Source organism: Tenrec ecaudatus, chromosome 2, assembly GCF_050624435.1.
Source record: "Tenrec ecaudatus isolate mTenEca1 chromosome 2, mTenEca1.hap1, whole genome shotgun sequence".
Lineage (NCBI taxonomy): Eukaryota > Metazoa > Chordata > Mammalia > Afrosoricida > Tenrecidae > Tenrec > Tenrec ecaudatus.
In genome coordinates this window covers 160,422,023-160,438,711 of record NC_134531.1, presented here as the reverse complement: position 1 = coordinate 160,438,711, position 16,689 = coordinate 160,422,023, and the positions used below count along the sequence as shown (strand labels likewise).

At 52.9% G+C, this 16,689-nt stretch overlaps 1 protein-coding gene across 1 annotated transcript in view; it reads left to right on the top strand.

Moving 5' to 3' along the window:
- The first annotated feature begins 11,895 nt into the window (after positions 1-11,895).
- The window catches only part of FAT2 (FAT atypical cadherin 2), a 67,806-nt gene continuing 63,012 nt past the window's right edge, over positions 11,896-16,689 (top strand). The window contains exon 1 of the mRNA XM_075543162.1: positions 11,896-15,157. Coding sequence (XP_075399277.1) covers positions 11,896-15,157 — 3,262 coding nt within the window. The remainder of the gene's footprint in view (positions 15,158-16,689) is intronic.

Here is a 16,689-nt window from a genome sequence, read left to right as displayed (position 1 = left end):
ATCGTTTTGGCTGGAAGTCTTCAATGTCGCTGACACACTAGTAGTGGTGTGAAACAGCAACAGTTAGGTGTTTGTTGTTGTTGTTGCTGTTGCAGCGCTTGCTTTGCTCCATGTTTACTTGTCAGTTGTCTAGAACAGTGATCTGGGTTCTGAGAGTGCCCTTCTTTTGAAGAGGAGTAAATGCACGTTCACAGGTTAAGTCAATAATCCCAGGCCCCCGGAGTCACGTGTGGAAGTCTCTGTTTGAAAACAAATCCTTTTGCAGAGAACTCCATTGGCTCAAGGAACAGGAGATGGCAAATACAGTGCCTCCCTAGACCAGGCTCAAGGGGCACTGGTGGCCCAGGGGTTCAGCACTCTGCTGCTAACGGAAAGGTGGGGGGTGCTCTGTGCTCCGCTCCCATAAAGATGGTAGCCTGGGAAGGAAGGAAGCCCCTTGAGCAAGTCTGCCTTTGTCACATGGGCTACTATGACTCAGAATTGACTTGTCAGTTCCCCACAGCCACCAGACGAGGCTCGTCCTGCTCCCCCAAATCATTCCATCCTTTCCCAAAGAGAGGCTTTCCAGTCCTCTTGGCGAGTCTATGCATTTTCTCAAAGAGTGCCCCCCCCCCCAGCCATCCCTCCCACACTGGGGTCTCACACTCCTTTCCGGGCTGGAGGCGGCCCAGCGGCAAGGAGAAGGGAGGGGGGAGCCAGGGTTTGCCCCGGACCTGCCCACAGTGCTGAGTTCACACTTGTGCCTGCACCAGCCTCAGGTTCTTCTCCCTCTCGGGGGCCACCCTAGAACATTGGGAGGTGCTCCACCCCCCACTCCCCTTGCTCCATCTCCCAAGCTTTCATGTGATCTCTCCTGGCCTATCCTCTGCCACATCTTACATACACACCCCTACCCCACCACCTCACTGGAGAGTCCCAGAGAAGTGCGGCGGCCTCAGACGTCCTGTCTCCTCTTTTGCCCTCTGGACTTGGGATCTCTTTAAGGTCAAAGCAGGCAAGCCCAGAGGGGAAGCTGGGCACCCCTCTTACTTTCTCCTTGGGATCTGTGGAAGCTTGGGGTCCCTGTCTCCAGCAGCCAGGCACGAGGTGTCAGGGTGAGGATGGCCCAGCGTATGAAACCTGTGACCCCTGAGTTGCTAACGTTCTTTAGAGTGTGGATAGAGATGTGAGCACGCATATTTCTCTTCTATTAGGACAATGGCTTTCATGATGTGAAGGGGCTAACGGTCAGCACTCAGTTTCCTGTGGGGCAGTCCCAGGGAGGGCGGGGGCAGAGTGGGATGGGCACCATACATGCCGTTGCCAGTTACCGTGGAGCCAGCTACAGCTCAGGACAACCTTGTAGGTGTTAGGCGAGAACTTCACTCCTTTGTTTTCAGTGGCTGATTTTCGGAAGTAGAGCGCCAGGCCTTTCTTCTGAGGTGCTTCTGCTTGAACCCACTGCCCGGGCTTCCAGGTAGCAGCTCACTGTTACCCCTCAGCTCCACTCAGGGGCTCCCGTCACCCAGGGGGGCCCTCAATGAGCATGCATTGAATGAATGGATGACTTGTGAAGAGGAGGTATATTAACTTGAGAAGAGGAGGTGGAATATTTTTCTACTGGTCCATGCTTTGTCCGTTTTCTTTCTTTTTCTCCCCAAAGCCCTGGTGCCTACACACCCTTTGTTTCTTTTATTTGTTTATTTAACTCTTGTTGTGAGTTGGATGAAGGCTTCCCCAACAAATGGGTTTTCCTGCCAACAGTTCCTGGACGTACCTGTTGACCATGCCCTTGACTGCAAGCCCCATGATGAAACCTCACAAATTCCACTTGCCCCCTGTCTTTCTCACTCTCATTCCTCTTCCCTCCCCAATGCCGCCTTCTCCCCGTGCTCTGGGGCCGATGCTGTTGGTCTCAAGTGGCCAGAACCATACCACCACTCCTGTGGGCCCTCAGCACGGTGGCCTTGGCCAGCCCCTTCCTCTTGAAAAAAATACTAAAAGTTTAGTTTACAACAGCATTGGTAGAAGGAAGAATGGATTCATATTATATATTAAACAATTTTATTCAAACTAAACCTTTTTTCACTTCTGAGTTTCAAATAAATTAAAACATTTTGCAGCTTTTTAAAAGCACTCAGATCTCTTTCCCCATCATCAGATATAAATATATTTACATATGTCCATGCCTGTATTTTGACCTCTATAAATGTCCTTTGCCTCCTACTTCTTTTCTCTATTTCCTTTTATTTTCCTCTCGTAGAAGTGGAAGTCTTAAATGAAAAAGTAAATCCTCCTTTTGATCTGATGTTAGCTTGCTCTTCCCAGAATGCAGCTCTCTTATGGTCTTGCTTCTTTCCAAAAATCTTCAATGGCTCCCTATGACCTGAGGAGAAAGGTGATTGCAGGAGCTGAATTCACCTTTCTGTGGTCTCTTCTGCTTCCTGACTAGCTGTTTGCTGCTTGCAGCGCAAGGCTCTGTGCCGGGTTTCAGGGCGGTTCGAAGGCACGGGAGCCAGTTCTGGGAGGCTGTCGGTCTTTACCGGCGCACAAAGCCTTTTCTTGCGCTCAAGGATCAGCTCAAACCGCTGACCTTGTGGTTAACACAATCCAACTCACAATCCACAAGCACTCAAGCTATTTGGTGGGTTGTGCGGCCATGGGAGTAAGGCTGGGGCCAGGAGTTGGAGACCCTCAGCCTGGTTTAAAGGCACAATCCCTCCCGATGATTTCCCCACTGCTGAACCTCTTCTCAGACAAAGACTGGGAGCCACAGTACGAAGTCCTCGCCCTGGGTCAGAAGCGGCGTGAGGCCGGGGAATGCCCAAGCCCACTGCAAGCTTACAGTTCGATTCGCCGCTAGAGGGGGTGGAGGAGGAGCTTTCTGCAATCCAGAAGAAGGACACCAGCAGCCCCTTCTCTCATGAAAGGCTCTCTGAGCTCTTCAGTGTATCTTATCTCTGCAGTCCTCCCCACCATTGAGGAAGCCGGGCATCCAGCTTCCAGATCCTGACTGTTGACAGTGCAGCCTCCGCCACTGCCTGCCTCGGTGGCCTTAGCTGTGCCGCCAGCTCTCAGTTTCCCTTGTCTGAGGAATGGGGGGAAACAGGCAGAGGTGTTTCCTAAGGGGAGGACGTGGGTTACCAATTAATGTCTGAAGTGCCTGAGAAAGGGGGAGTTGTTGGGTCACAGGGAGGTCACAGGACCTGACCTGTGCCTGTCGTTTTGACTTCTGGGAGTGATGGGAGGGGCCCCCTTGTCAGAAACAAAGCTTGGTGTTTTGAACAAACCTGGTCAGGAGCTACAAAGGCCTCCCAGAACAGCTGGTTCTCCATGGAAGGAATGAACTTAGTCATAGAACCACACACACACTGTGGTGGCTGCTACTGGTCCCTGGGTAGATTCTGAGCCATGGCGAACCCATGCGGGCCAGGGCAGAACTCTGCGTGTGCTTTGGGATTTCATGGTCATGACATTGCTGAAGCAAATTGCCAGACCCTTGGGTCCTCCCACAGGCCAGGCTTTCAGCCACCCATGGACAGAGGATAAGGGGAGTGCCCTCAGCTCCTGGAACCAGAACATGGGGATCACTGCTCCGGGACCACTGCACAACCAGGTCCCAGCGCATGAAACTGCAACACACCCACCCAGCCAGCTTAGACGTCTGAAGGATGGAATAAAACGGAGAGAGCGGTCCTGGGTTGTCAGACCCGGACGAGCTCTGAGAGGTTGCCCATCTAGTTTGCAGACAGGTGTTTCCCCAGGCAGGTAATGGACCAGCCTGGGGGAGGGCCCTTGACTCTGCCCTGCTTCTAACTCTGAAGCTCTGCATGGGTCTGTGTATAGACCATGCTTCCAAGAACAGTTTCATCGGGAAAAGGAGAGTCTGCCCCTGAACCCAGTAGCAGGGTTTGAAACCACTGATCTTTGCCAGTCTGTCCCCTAAGGAGCCATCCAATACTTGTAGATAAGGAGAGAGGTCTCCAGGGGTTACATGAGCCACTTGGCCAAGGCCACACAGGTGAAGGGTGACTTTAGAACTAGGTCTCCTGAGAACCAAGGTAATAATGATCAGCTTGCTACAATGACCACGAGCAAACACCTGCTCTCCCTTTGGGGCACCCCAGAAGGGAGCAGAGGCATGCGCAGTCAGGAGGGACCCGCTCCCCGGGTTGGAGGAACTTATTGCTCTTCTGGCCCCAGTTCCCAGCCCCGAATCTGAGTAAAGCATCCTTTGCAACTGGCCACCCCAATTCTGCTCACGCCCCCTGGGACCAGGAGCTGCCTACCTTTTGAGATACTTGCTCCATGATCATACTTGAGAATTCTCTCCAAAAAAACCTCCCAAACCCACTGCCATCAAACTCCCAACCCCCCAGCCCCCCAGGGGTTTCTGAGAGTGTAACTGTTGGGAGGAGTAGAAAACTCAGTCCTGAGATCTCTGGTAGCCAAGAAAACAAGGACCGATGTCAGAACACTGGTCTACCCTGTTGTGTTGAACCGCTTCTCAGTGAATTGGACACAGCCATAAATGTGATCATCACCAAGCTTCTGAATGTCAGAATCAAGGTTCTGAGAAGCTGGACCAGCTGAAAGAGGGTGGAATGAACTGACATCTGATTCAAGGCCCCCGGCCTTTCACTGTAGGCCAGCTCATGCAAGGACGGATTGGAGAGTGTGCGACGGTACCTGTGAGAGTTTCCATGATGCAGTGTCATCGTCTAAAACGTAGTAGTGATCCCTGTGCCCCATGTGCTTCACTAAGCTTCTTCACTAAACGGGCATCTTCTCAATCCCTTGTCTGTGCGACTCCATGGCGGAGGCTTCTGTGTGCACCTTGCCACCCGGGAGCTCATCTCCCACCCGGTGTCGTGCAGCAGGTCAATCTGATGCGGTCTGTGGGGTATTCATCAGCTCACTTCCTTGAGTAGGTCACCAGCCCTTTCTTCCTGGTCTGTCTTAGTCTGGAAGTTCTGCTGAAACGTCTTCATCACAAGGGATTCTGCTGGTGCTGGAGCACCAGTGGCCCAGCTTCCAGCATCAGGCAGGCCACCCCAGCGTGACAGACTGACAGATGAGTGGTCAAAGAGACCACAAACGGTCTTGGGCAATATTTGTTGATGACTATGTGTCATGTCCCATGTTCAGTCTTTGTGGGCATTAACTGGGTTACTTCTTAGCCTCATCACATGAAGAAGGGAAACGGGGTCTCTGAAAAGATGAGCCACTTGACCAAGGTCGCAGAGCCAGTCTGTGTCGACCCTTTGTGGCTGCCTTCCCCATCTGTGGAAGGGGGTCAGCAGCTCTTGGGAGGCAGAGTTTGATTCATACCAGGGCCCACACCTGCACACACTGGCACCGATGCACACACAAGCCCCACACCCACAATGACTTACTCACACCATCTTCCTTCTGTCAAACACACACTTACAACGAAGAGACCCACACAACTATTTGCAAGGTGTCCCCTACGTGTGTGTGTGTGTGTGTGCCTTCTTGCAAACATGCATGTTCACCCACATGCAGAATTCCCCCTGGCCCCTCGGAACACAGGCACACGACGGCCCCACCCCTGACAAGCGCCTGCTCGCAGCTTCCCAGAACAGCCCATGGTGGACCAGCAAGCTTAGACTCGACCAGAGACCAAGGGCTTCCTGCTCCACTGGGCCAGAGGCTGGAGCTTCTCCAGGCATTACAAGGCTCAGCGTACCAAGCCCTCACCTCAGCCCCTGGCTTTGATTCTACCTTGGCATTGAAAGTTAATGGTAACTAATATTTATTAAGTGCTGTCTATGCGCCAGGCCTTGTAGGCACGAAGTTGTATGTGATCTTATTTGTTGGCATTGTTGCTAGATGCTGCTGCCGCCCTCTGACTCACAGGGACCCCTCCACAAGGGGACAAGGTGCCTCATTTCCAAGATGAGCTGTGGATCCATGGGTGTGCTTTGAGCCATGGGTGTGCATTGACTGATTTTTTCAGAAGTAGATCGTCAGGCCTTCCTTCCTAGTCTCTTTTAGGTGGAAAGTTCTGCTGAAACCTATCAGCCTCATAGCAACATACATGCCTCTTCTGACGGATGAGTTCTGCCTGTGTATGAGGTGCATTGACCAGAAATTGAACTTAGTTAGTTTTAATAAAGCTCCTTAAGAAGAGTGCTTTAATGAGTCTATCTTGCAGATAAGGACACTGGAGATCAGAGGTGTGAAGTCACTTACTCACTACTCCCGTTTGTGAGCAGTGCAGGTGGGACTTGAACCCAAACCAAGTAACCGTGGCTTCTCTTCCGGCAGCAGGGTCAGAAAGAAAGAACTTGGCTCTTGCTTTCACTCTGTGGCTTTGGGCAAGACCCCCTCATGTCTTTGGGACTTTATTTCCAACTTCACAAAAGAGGACCTGGTCCCTAAAGGGTCATTCAGCTTCCACCACGACAATACTTTCCCTAAATCCAAGCCCTTCTATTTCTCAAGAGGCAGTGGGGATCTGCCAGGCTGCTGCCGTCTGCGTGGAGTGTCTAGTGGGGTAGCAGTCCAACACAGAATCCAGAGTGTGCTGGATGGTGAGGGAGGGGGTCACTTTGAACTGGGGGCTACCAGTTACCAACGCAGCTGCCATCCAGTTGCTTCTGACTCAAGGCGACCCATGAGTGTCTGAATAGAGCGGTGCTCCAGGGGGTTCCAGTGTCCAAGTCTCCAGACGTGGTTCACTGATATACTTGTCTTTCCAGGCACCCCTGGAAGGCTGGAACCTACAGTCTTTCCATTAACAGCCAGACAGAGTAGCCCTCTTTAGCCCCCAGGGCACAGTAGGGGTGAGCCGGTGACTTGCGAGCTGAGAGCTGAGTGACGAGAAGCAGCCAGCCCTGTGGGATCGTAAGTAGAGGGACGCAGCAAGCTCAGGGCCCAGAGGCAGGCCCCGACTTGGTGCCATTGCAGGGGAGGCAGGAGGCTGGTGGGGCGGCGCTCATTGGCCGGGAAGAGTGGGAAGAGGCAGTCCTGCTGGGGCAGGCAGGGCCCAGATGGTATGGGGCCTTGCCATGCTAAGGAGATAGATTCTAATCGAACTGCCAAAGGGAGCCACTGGAAATTTTTAGGCAGGGAAGAGATAGGAATTAATGTATGTTGTCTCAAGATGCTTCAAAATAGAGTTCCAGGGTGCTGTGGCCAGGTCTCTGCACCTGCAGGCCTCTCACTTGCCCAGACCTGGTGCCAGGAGACACACGTCCTGAGCTAAGCATTCGCCAGACTTTCAGGCCCTGCAGCTTGGGTGCAGTTAGGGGTACCACATGGCCCTCCTAGGGCACCTTCTCCCACACTTCATCCTCCTCCAGGGGACACCTCACCCCAACTCCAGTCCCTCCAGCATCTCCTAACGGCTCCGGCTCTGCCAGGCGCCGGTGCAGCCACCCAGCGGTGGGTCTTGTTGGGGCCTGCCCGACACGGGGCTGACCTGGTAAACAGGAAAGTTCTCAGCAAAGCCTGGCAGGCAAAGGTGGAGGCTGCACGCGGCCTAGGCTCCCTGAGCGGGGACATAAGATGACCCGGGACTGGGGTAAGGACTCATTTTCCCAGGGATTTCAGCGTCAAAAGAAATGCCACCCTGCCAGGAGGGGTGGGGTGGGAGTGGGGTGATTGGCTCAAGGGTCTCCTGCTGCTTGTGTCTGAGGTGCCACAGGTGGGGCGGCTATGGCTTCTGCCCCAGGAGGGCTCCACTGGGGACTGTCGGCACACAAGGAATGGGAGTAGGGGGCAGCAAGGGTGGAGAGCAGACAGAAGCTCTTTCTGCCACTGGCTTAAGTGTATCTTCCATCTCTATCCAGCCCCCTTCTCCTCTCAGGTGCCTGGTCTTGCATGATGCCACCGCTGGGGGAGGGGGGTTAGAGGGTGGAGGGAGGCTGGTGGATGGGACAAATTCAAGTTCTTCATGGCCACAGGCTTCCTGTCTGCACCCTGCCCCTCATTTCAAGATGCCTCCAGCAGGATTTTTCTTTCTTTCTATCGATGATGATGATGATGATGATGTGTGTGTAGTGAGAGAGAGAGAGAGAGAGAGAGAGAGAGAGAGAGAGAGAGAGAGAGAGAGAGAGAGAGAGAGAATTAGGTGGAGAGATTACATTTCAGACCATCAAGTCTGCATTCAACAGATAAAAACCACTCGTCACCCCCCTAGTCTATCCTCCCTGCCCCCACCCCCCACTTATTTCTCTTCTCTATGAATCCCCACCCTCCCTTTCACCCAAGTCTATACTAGGCAACTTTCTGGTCCAGGGGTCGGCAAATTGCAGCTCGAGAGCCATATGTGGCTTTTTCAGTACATACATGAGGCTCTGAAGTAAAATCAAAGGAGATGATTCAGATAAATGATGATTTCATTTGTTTGTAAAAATATACTTATGACTCTCAGACCATTTCAATTGTTGTGAGTGGAAGGATCGGCTCTTCCTTCCCACAAGTTTGCCCACCCTTGTTCCAGCCCATTGCCTTCCTCTTCCCTCCCGGCCTCTCCTCCTTGGGGAATCTCCGGAGTCGGTTCCCTTTGGTGAGCGAGCCTTCATCTTGGAGTTTGTCCCCATAGCAGTGGGCTCGCAACATGGCTGTCCTTTTGTGATTGACTAAGTTCCCTGAGCGTACTGTCTTGCAGGTCCTTCCATGTCATGGGGTGCTTACTGGTTTCATCATCGTTTTTAGCGATGCATCGGATTCCCGAGTGTGGAGGCACCCACGTTGCTTCATCAATTTTCCTACTGATGGGCACTGGGGCTGTTTCTATCCCTGTGTTCTTGTGAACAGTGCGGAGACGAGCAGATGTCTGTTCTCTGTGGCTCAGGGAATGTCCCTAGCAGAGGGGTTCTTCGCTCATAGGGAATGTTTATGCCCAACGGTCAGAGGGAGTGCCATATCGCTTTCCACGGTCACTGCACAAGAGGATCTTTCTTGTGGAACCTGTGGCTTGTTCAGTCAGGACTCAAAGAGACCAGGCTCCAAGCCGCCGTTTTCCACTGTCCTGGAAGGTTGACTTTTCCTAGCCTTTGAAGAACAAGGGAACTGGAAGAACAAGTCTTGCTTGTTTTCACCCAGGAATGCTCTGCTTATCTGGCTTGGAACCATCAGGTGGTAGTCAAGCTCTGATAGGCCCAGCCCATATTCGAGGCTTTGAGGATGTTCAGGGGCAATGGAACCCTGCCCTCCCCTTCACCCACTGCCCAGCCCTTCATCCCCATGATCTTCATGCTCAGTAATGGGAAGAGGTAAGAAAGAGAACGGGCCCCTCGCAAATCCCACAGGAGCGGAGTAGTCCTGTTTGGTTAGCGCATCCATCCATTCCTAGCATCAGTTCTCAGCTGGCGGCTCACTTTGTGACAGGAGGAGACCCCTATGCCTCTGGGAGGGCATTTCCCTCTCAGTGCACTGGGGCCGGGAGCTAAGAACGCTGTCCTCTCTGAGGTCCATTTCAGCTCTAACATTCCAGGGGGGTGGGTAGGAATTTTATGTGTTCTGGTTATGAAATGAGTCAGAATCAATCCCTGGGCAAACTGTTGGGAGACCACATCTGACCTCCTCTGGCTTCAGAAGGGAGGGGAAGAATGCATCTTCACACCAGCTCAAGGCCAAGGACCACAACACAGAGGTCAGACCCACCTCCACCTGCCCTCCTTCTTCACTATAGTCTGACTCTAGCCCAGCCTCTCCCAACGCTCTCCTTCTCTGCTGGCTTCAGTAGCCCTTGTAGCAGCCACTCAGACCGCACAGGATACTCTCACAATTTGGTGGGGTGGGCTGTTATTAGGGACGTTAACAGCTAGCACAAGCCGGGGTCAGAAAGCATTACGGACACCAGCATTACGGATACAGCAACACCTCTCCTTGGCCAGCTGCCCAGTCTGTCTCTCTGGTCCCCAGCCTCTCAGCCACATGATCCCTTGGATCTCCAGTGTCCACAGGCCAGGAACCCGGCCCACTGCTCTGCCCCTCAGTCTGAGCCTCGCTCTGCTCCTCTTTCTGTCTCCCGCCTTCTGGCCTCAGATCTGCTCCCGGTAAGATAGGCCCTCTGCTGCCTCTGCCGTGTCAGGCAGGAATGGTAAATGGTTGGTCTTCCTGGCAGTTGTTCGTCTTTTATGGTCCTTCAGTTCCTAATTCGGGGATGGCTCTTGTACACAGGGGGGCATCGTAATACTGACCATTCCTTGAGTTAGCACACTCTGCATCTTATCGGCAAGGTCCCAGCCAATCAGTGGGTGAGAGTAATAGAGAAATGGATAGAAGAGCCATACGAAGAAATTCATTTCCCTTCCCCACAGTCCCTGCCCATAAAGGCCCTGGAGGAAAGGTGTGGGTGAGCCTGCAATAGGGGTGCAGCAATAGTCCCCAGGTGCAATCTGAAAGATTGAAGGCTCTAGTCCACCCAGAGGTGCAAAGTAGAGCATTTCTGGAAACCTGGTGACTGGAAACCCCATGAGCACAGTTCTCCTCTGACACAGAGGGGTCACCACGGGTAAGAGTTGACACGAGGGCAGTTGCCACGGGAGAAGCGCTGCTCTGTGATTCAAGGCATGAGCTCTAGCTCTTGATTTGACACGAGCTAGACGGAAGGCCCCGGGCCGATCCCTTCCCGTTCTGGGCCTGGTTGTGCACCATACAGTGGATTCCTTCTCCCCGTGATCCTGCAGAGCCGAGAACTGTCCCGCTGGACTTTCTCAACAGAGCTCGATGGGCGAAAGCAGATGGCAAGGTCCTCGAGGGTTGTGGTTAGCAGGGGAACACGGTGACTATTGGACTGACAGACTCTTTTCTGAACCTCAGTTTCCTACTGCTGGTACCGACCAATGTTAGTTAAAACTACCTCTGTGCACCCTACCACGTGCCGGCAACCTTGTAAGTGCACTCAGTGTTCACAACAGGCAGCCCGGTCATCCCAGACTAGACGGGAGGCTGTTCCCACCGTGACTGTGTTCAGTGGGTTCTGACCTAGTACATGTTTAGTTTGCCGTATTGTCAGTGCCGTTGTGAATCACAGCCTTGCCTATCTGGGAATGGTAACATCAGCAGCCTATGTGTGGTCTCGGTGCGTGTTGCGTATATTACAAATGATAAGTCACACACAGCAAACAAACCATGGCCAAGAATGCAGTTTGTCGGAACTCAATACATCAGAAGGTGGAAACTGTCCCCCTCTCCCCGCAAGACCCCACTGCCCTTGAGTCCATTGCGACTCCCAGTGATCCTCTTTAAGGATCCCGAGACTGTAACTCTTCGTGGGACAGGCAGGAAGGGACGGATGAGTTTGAACTGCCCATCTAGTAGTTAGCCATCCAGTACTTAACCCACAGCACCACCAGAGGGGAAACCAAGCCGCAGAGAGGCTACCTTACCTCCATGCTGAAGTCACCTAGCTCATCGGTGGTGGAATCGGGACTGAGGCCCGCTGTCTTTCTGCAGCCCCTTCCTGGGCAGAGGCAGCTAATGGGGCTGGTGGGGGTGGGGGCTAGCTGGCGGGGAAGCACGGTGGCAGAGCTTGACTATTTGCCTGCCTGATGAACCACCAAAGGTTTGGGGGAGGCATTAGTAGACAGAATGGTAGCGTCTCTATTGGGTGCTCCCGAGAGCTTTTCAAACCAGTCTGTTCTTCTTCAAGCACAAGGCTTCTCAGCCATGCCGCGGTTGATATTTGGGGCAGGTAACCCTACCCTGGGCATTGTCTGGTGTTTCACGGCATCTGAGCCCCCACCCAGTAGAGTAGTGATAGTGTTCTGTCCGTGACAAACAAAAATCCCCTCGGGCATTGACAAATGTCCCCTGGTGCGGGTGGGGGCACACTTGTTTGCCCTCACCCCTGTTTGAAGCCCAAATAGCAGGACCCGTTTCTTCCTTAACTTTGATCTTTTCCTTTTTTATGCCCAGGGTTTCAGGAACCGTTCCACCATGAGCACTCCCTCGCTGGGCTTTGCCTTCTTCTTTCTCTACTGCGTGACCTGTGAGAAGCCCCCTGAGGGGGCCGGCTCCCCTTCCGCATGGCACTTCACTCAGCCGCTCTACAACGCCACCATCTGTGAAAACTCAGCTCCGAAGACCTACGTCGAGAGCTCGGTGAAAATGGGCATCTACCTGGCCGAGCCCCAGTGGGCAGTGAGGTACCGGATCATCTCTGGGGACGTGGCCAACGTGTTTAAGACCGAGGAGTACGTGGTGGGCAACTTCTGCTTTCTGCGAGTCAGGACCAAAAGTAGCAACACAGCTCTTCTGAACAGGGAGGTGCGAGACAGCTACACCCTCGTCATCCAAGCCACCGAGAAGACCTCGGAGCTCGAAGCACTGACCCAAGTGGTGGTCCACATCCTGGACCAGAATGACCTGAAGCCCCTCTTCTCCCCGCCTTCCTACAAAGTCACCATCTCTGAGGACACGCCCCTCAAGAGCCCCATCTGCAAGGTGAGCGCCACTGATGCTGACCTGGGCCAGAACGCTGAGTTCTACTATGCCTTCCACACCAGGTCAGAGATGTTTGCCATTCATCCCACCAGTGGCATGGTGACCGTGGCTGGGAAGCTCAACGTCACCTGGCGCAGACAGTATGAGCTCCAGGTGCTGGCTGTCGACCGCATGCGGAAAATCTCAGAGGGCAATGGGTTTGGCAACGTGGCTGCACTGGTCATCCAGGTGGAGCCTGTGCCCCGGAAGCCCCCAGCCATTGCCTCGGTGTTATTGATGCCACCCGATGGCAACGAGGATAACACCTATGCCACCATAGTGGTGGGTGCCAGCAGCTCAGGAGTTGACCTGGACTCCATGGAAATTGTGGGTGGTGACCCTGGAAAGCACTTCAAAGCCATCAAGTCGTATGCCCAGAGCAATGAGTTCCGTCTGGTGTCCGTCAAAGACATCAACTGGGTGGAATACCTTCATGGATTCAACCTTAGCCTCCAGGCCAGGAGCAGGAGCAAGCCGGCTTTTCATTCTCAGATCCGGGGCTTTCACCTACCTCCCACCAAACTGGCTTCCCTCAAGTTTGAGAAGGCTGCCTATAGAGTGCAGCTTAGCGAGTTCTCCCCTCCTGGCAGCCGGGTGGTGATGGTGAAGGCCACCCCGGCCTTCCCCGGCCTGCGCTATGTTCTGAAGCCCTCCTCAGAGAGTGCGGGCTTTAAGCTTAATGTGCACACGGGGCTAGTCACCACTACCAAGTTCCTGGACTTCCGAGCCGGAGCCCACTACCAGCTCCACATCAGAACCTCGCTGGGCCTGGCCTCCACCATGGTGGCCGTTGACATAGTGGACTGTAACAACCATGCCCCCGTGTTCAGCAAGTCTTCCTATGATGCCACCTTTGACGAGAACCTCCCGCCAGGCACTAGTGTGTTGACTGTGACTGCCACCGACCAGGATCATGGGGAGAATGGGCAAGTCACCTATTCCATTGCTGGTGCCCCAACTGTGCCCTTTTCTATTGACCCTTACCTGGGGGTCATCTCTACCTCCAAACCCATGGACTATGAGCTCATGAAAAGAATTTATACCTTCCAGGTGTGGGCATCAGATTGGGGGTCCCCATTTCGCCGGGTGAAGGAAGTGTCCGTTTCTCTCAGGCTCAAGAACTTAAATGACAACCAGCCCATGTTTGAGGAAGTCAACTGCACTGGGTCTATCCACGAAGACTCGCCAGTGGGGAAATCTGTGATGACCGTGTCAGCCATAGATGTGGATGAGCTGCAGAATCTGAAATATGAGATCGTGTCTGGCAATGAGCTCGGATATTTTGATATCAACCATTTCTCTGGTGAGGTATCCCTCAACCGCGCTTTTCTGAATCGTACTGCGGGCCAACCTACCCGGTACTCCCTGAAAATTACAGCTTCCGATGGGAAATACTATGCCTTACCCACCACTTTAAATATTACCGTGGTAAAGGACCCTCGCCTTGAGGTCCCCGTGACGTGCGATAAAACAGGAGTCTTGACAGAGTTTACGAAGGCCATCCTTCTTCACTCGGTTGGGCTTCAGAGTCAGGAGTCCGGTGCGGAGGAATTCACATTCTTAAGCACGTACCAGATCAATCATCACGCCCCGCAGTTTGAGGCCCACTTCCCCCAGGCCATCGACATCCTCGAACGTGTTCCTGTGAACACCCCCCTGGCCCACCTGGCAGCCACTGACCCCGATGCTGGCTTCAATGGCAAACTGGTCTACGTGGTTGCAGACGGCAATGAAGATGGCTGCTTTGACATTGAGCTGGAGACAGGGCTGCTCAGTGTGGCCGCCCCCTTGGACTACGAAGCCACTAGTTTCTACATCCTCAATGTAACCGTGTATGACCTGGGCACGCCCCAGAAGTCTTCCTGGAAGCTGCTGACAGTGACCGTGATCGACTGCAATGACAATGCACCCAGATTTCCTGCTGGTGGGTACCAGGTAACCATCTCGGAGGACACAGATGTCGGCAGCACAATTGCCACGCTGAAAGCAAAAGATGCAGACTCAGAGGACAACGGGAGGGTCCGCTACGCCCTGCTCAGTCCCGCGGAGAAGTTCTCCCTCCACCCGCTCACCGGGGAATTGGTCGTCACAGGACCCTTAGACCGGGAATCGGAATCTCAGTACATCCTCAAAGTGGAGGCCAGGGACCAGCCTAGGAAGGACCGGCAGCTCTTCTCTGTCACCGACCTGATCGTCACCTTGGAAGATGTCAATGACAACTCTCCCCAGTGCTTCACAGAACTGAGCAGGCTCAAGGTCCCAGAGGACCTGCCGCCAGGGACCATCCTGACATTTCTAGATGCCTCGGATCCTGACCTGGGCGCTGCAGGAGACGTGCACTACATCCTGGTGGATGGCGCCCAGAGCACTTTCCGGGTGGACCTCAGCACTGGAGCGCTCACTCTGGAGAAGGAGCTGGACTTCGAGAGGCGGGCTGGGTACAACCTGAGCCTGTGGGTCAGTGATAGTGGGCAGCCCCTGGCCCGCAGGACGCTCTGCCACGTGGAGGTGATAGTCCTGGATGTGAATGAGAATCTCCACCCTCCCCGGTTCACCTCCTTTGTGCACCAAGGCCAGGTGCAAGAGAACAGCCCATCAGGAACCCCGGTCATGGTGGTGACTGCTCATGACGAGGACAGTGGCTTGGACGGGGAGCTCCAGTACTTCTTGCGGGCTGGCACTAGCCTTTCCGCCTTCAGCATCAACCAAGACACAGGTACTGGAAGTGGGGGAGGATGAACACACTGGGTCCGAGGCAGGATGAGCCCAAGGGAAATCAAGGGCTGCCCTGAGAGAAATCAGGTTGCAGGCCGTGGAGGAAATAATGAAGGGGGACGCTCCTTCCTCTGGGTCCCTGTGTGGCACAAAGGTTTGTGCTTGACTACTAACTGAAGGGATGGGGGCATTGAACAAACACAGGAGCTTGGTTGCATTGTGGTTATGTGTTGAGCTGCTAACCAGAAGGTCAGCTGTTCTAAACCACCAGCTGCCTTGAGGGAGAAAGACAAGGCTGTCTATTCCCATCAAGAGTCACGGTCTCAGAAACCCATGAGACAATTCGACCCTGTCCTCCTGGAGGGTTGCTGTATGTTGGAATTGACTCGATGGCAGCCATGCGTTTGTTTGTTTAATGGCCCTGCAGAAGAAAGGCCTGGTGATGACCTTCCATAAAGATCACAGTCGAGCAAACCCCCGGGAGCTTAGTTCTACTCCGTAGCCCGCCCCCCGCCGGGTCGACTCCATGACAATGGGTTTGTTTTTTATTTGCAATTTGTCTTCACTGGGTAAAGATAGTCAACTAGAAAGCTAAACCCACTGCCATCAAATTAATTCTCACTCGGGGAAACCCTATGTAGGACTTCTAACCCCACAGCTGTAGGAGAGCAGACAGCTTCATCTGTCTCCCCTGGAGCAGTCGGTGGGGCTGAACAGCTGGCCTTATGGGAAGGAGCCCAAGGCATCACCAAGGCTCCTTTACTGGACTGCAGTGTGAGAGAAGGGCAACTTTTATCTGCACTAGGAAACATAACTCCATCTGACTCTCTGTATTGTGATGTTCGCTTCATTGTGGTGGACCAGAATAACTCCGTGCGCCTATATATATATATACACATGTATACACACATATGTTACATACACGTACACATTAGACATAGCTATACACACATATAACATGTTATATATATATAGTCTTCTTATAAAAGTAATACATGCCAACTGTCAATTTTTCTTTATAATTAAAAATGAGTGCCTCTTGGCTCTATCTCCTTATTCACAATTGGGTACATAATCTATTCGTTAGCCTTTTTGTATTTTATATGTTAGCATTGTTTATTTTGTTGTAAGGACACAACAGACACGGATTCTGAAACTAATTTTTTTCAAATAAGGATACATCTCACTGCCATTGAGTCAATGCAGCCTCATAGTGACCCCTGTGGGTTTCCGATACAGGGGTAGAAAGCCCCATCTTTCTGCCTCAGAGGTGCTGGTGGTTTCGAACTGCTGACCACGCAGATTGCGGCCCAGTGCTTAACCACTACACCACCAGGGCTCCTTATTAATGATAATGGGGGCAGTGTATAAGTCTTTTTTACTCTTTTAGAAATAGTTTGATATTCTTTTGTTTTATAGATATAACTGCTTTGTTCACATAATTTCATTCGTATGCACGAGTAACTATAGAAAATTTCCTAAAGATGAAGTTGCTGGGACAACGAATAATGTAATGCTCATGTGAATGGATAT